Genomic DNA, 1,912 nt, shown 5'->3' with positions numbered 1-1,912 from the left:
TACATGTACAGTAATTTGAACTAATATATATACATGTATGTGTAATTTAAACTTACCTTATATCAAATATATTGAATACCCCATTCGCAGGACTGTGTACATCATTCGAAGGCTCGTGGCAGAATATTTTGAAGTCGCAAACGAAAGCATAAGCCCTTGTCCATCCTTTCTTAACGCCGCCAGGTTTAGGGACTTGAATCCAACCCTCACAAGCGGTACCCACTCCGTGGTGAATATCAATACCTGAAGGCATTTTAGCTATTATAGGAAAAATAGAATATATAAATTCAATAAATTAAATTCAAAACATTTTCTGTGTATTGTAAAGTTAAATAATAATAATAACAATAATAATAATAACAATAATAATAATAATAATAATAATAATAATAATAATAATAATATTAATAGTAATAATATAATAATAATAATAATAAAACAGTAAACAGGAAATTAATAAGAGATCTACTAGCTGCCAATTATATACAATTGATGTGTTGTGTGTGTATATGCCAAATAAGAACTTTGAACTGACCTTGTCCAGGAGGAAGAGGGCAAGTAGCAAGGACTTTGTCTTTACATTGAACATGACAACTCATCTGGCAATCTAAGAGAGAGAGAGAGGGAAAAAGAAAGAGGGGAAAAAGAGAGAGGGAAAAAGAAAGAGGGGAGAGAGAGAGAAGGAAAGAGAGAGGGGGGAGAGAGAAAAGGTAGAAAGGTAAGAATATGAAGGAGAAAAGAGAGATAAAAGAAAAGTGATGTACATGTACATGAATTAACATTAAATTATAAAGACTTACTTTTGCACATCATTCCTTGTCTCACTAGTCCAAACATTACGCTAGTACATGCATCACATTTGGTGGGAGAATCAAATGATCTCACGACCAACTCATGAGTGCCCTCCCTCTCAGTCCCAGTAATGACCTGGAAATAAAGAGAAAAAAATACAATTAATGACACAAAAATTACAACAAAAATAATACTCTATTTAATGCACATTGGTACGAACTCATATAAAATAAACTTCATTCTGATTTTGTAACTTTACCTTGGGTTTTTGAGGTGCGGCTCTAGTGCTAGTCTCAAGTTGATTCCCGCTTTGATGGTGAAATATTGAAGTTGTAAAACTGTCATTTCGAGACCCTATACATGTACATGTACATGTAAGTCAAATACCATTAGATATTATCATGATACAAACATTGAAAATGATTACCTAATCCCATGCGATACTTTTGATTCTCTTTGTTGAGCTTCTCATTCTCTTTCTGCAGTGACTCAATCTGTGCCTTGAGTTGCACAACATCACTGGAAATAAAAACAAATAAATAAGTTATGATGTAATTAACCTTTTATGGAATCAATAACTCTACCCCCTCCATACTTATCTCAATCATTCTCACCTTTCAGTGTGAGCTAGTTGAGTTCTTATGTGCGTCAGCTCTTCCTCAACTCTTTGCTTGGCTCTCAGCTCATTCTCAAAGTTCTGCTGCATCTCAACTCTCTCAAGTTTGTCTCTTCTCAGCGTCCTCCTTTCAACCCAAACTTCTTTTTGCTACGAGAGAGAAAAAGAGGCAAAATAATTATAAGTTAGTGATTACCCTACATGACTGGTATGTACATGTACATGTACATGTATGTACACAAAATGTCTAAGAAGTGTAGTTTATTTACTTTTCCAATGGATGAAGAGCTGGCTCTTAAGCTCTCCACATCTTCAACCAGTCCTTTAGCAACAGTCTGCAAGTATGATCGGGCGTTCTTTTCATCAGAGACAAGTTGAACGATTTCAGCAATTTGATGCTCCCACTACAGAAAACAAAGTCATCATACAAGATGAATACAATGATATTTCCTTTGCTATAACATTATGTCTACTTCAATTGGATTATAAAGGAAAAACACGCAT

General features: G+C 34.4%; 1 protein-coding gene across 1 annotated transcript; it reads right to left on the bottom strand.

The window, feature by feature from the left end:
• Nucleotides 1–56: 56 nt before the first annotated feature.
• Nucleotides 57–1,831, bottom strand: LOC109591988 (serine/threonine-protein kinase MRCK beta-like; the record flags this gene model as incomplete). Its single annotated transcript, XM_020007571.1, has 7 exons — nt 1,678–1,831; nt 1,407–1,558; nt 1,220–1,311; nt 1,052–1,146; nt 801–927; nt 536–607; nt 57–258 (listed from the first exon to the last, which is right to left on the bottom strand). Coding segments are annotated over exons 2-7 (680 nt in total), but the record flags the coding sequence as incomplete, so codon positions are not given.
• Nucleotides 1,832–1,912: the final 81 nt, after the last annotated feature.

The sequence above is a fragment of the Amphimedon queenslandica genome, unplaced genomic scaffold (assembly GCF_000090795.2).
Source record: "Amphimedon queenslandica unplaced genomic scaffold, v1.1 AMPQUscaffold_6632_Cont21412, whole genome shotgun sequence".
NCBI lineage: Eukaryota > Metazoa > Porifera > Demospongiae > Haplosclerida > Niphatidae > Amphimedon > Amphimedon queenslandica.
The sequence above is the reverse complement of the archived record's forward strand: the minus strand, read 5'-3'. Positions and strand labels throughout refer to the sequence as shown.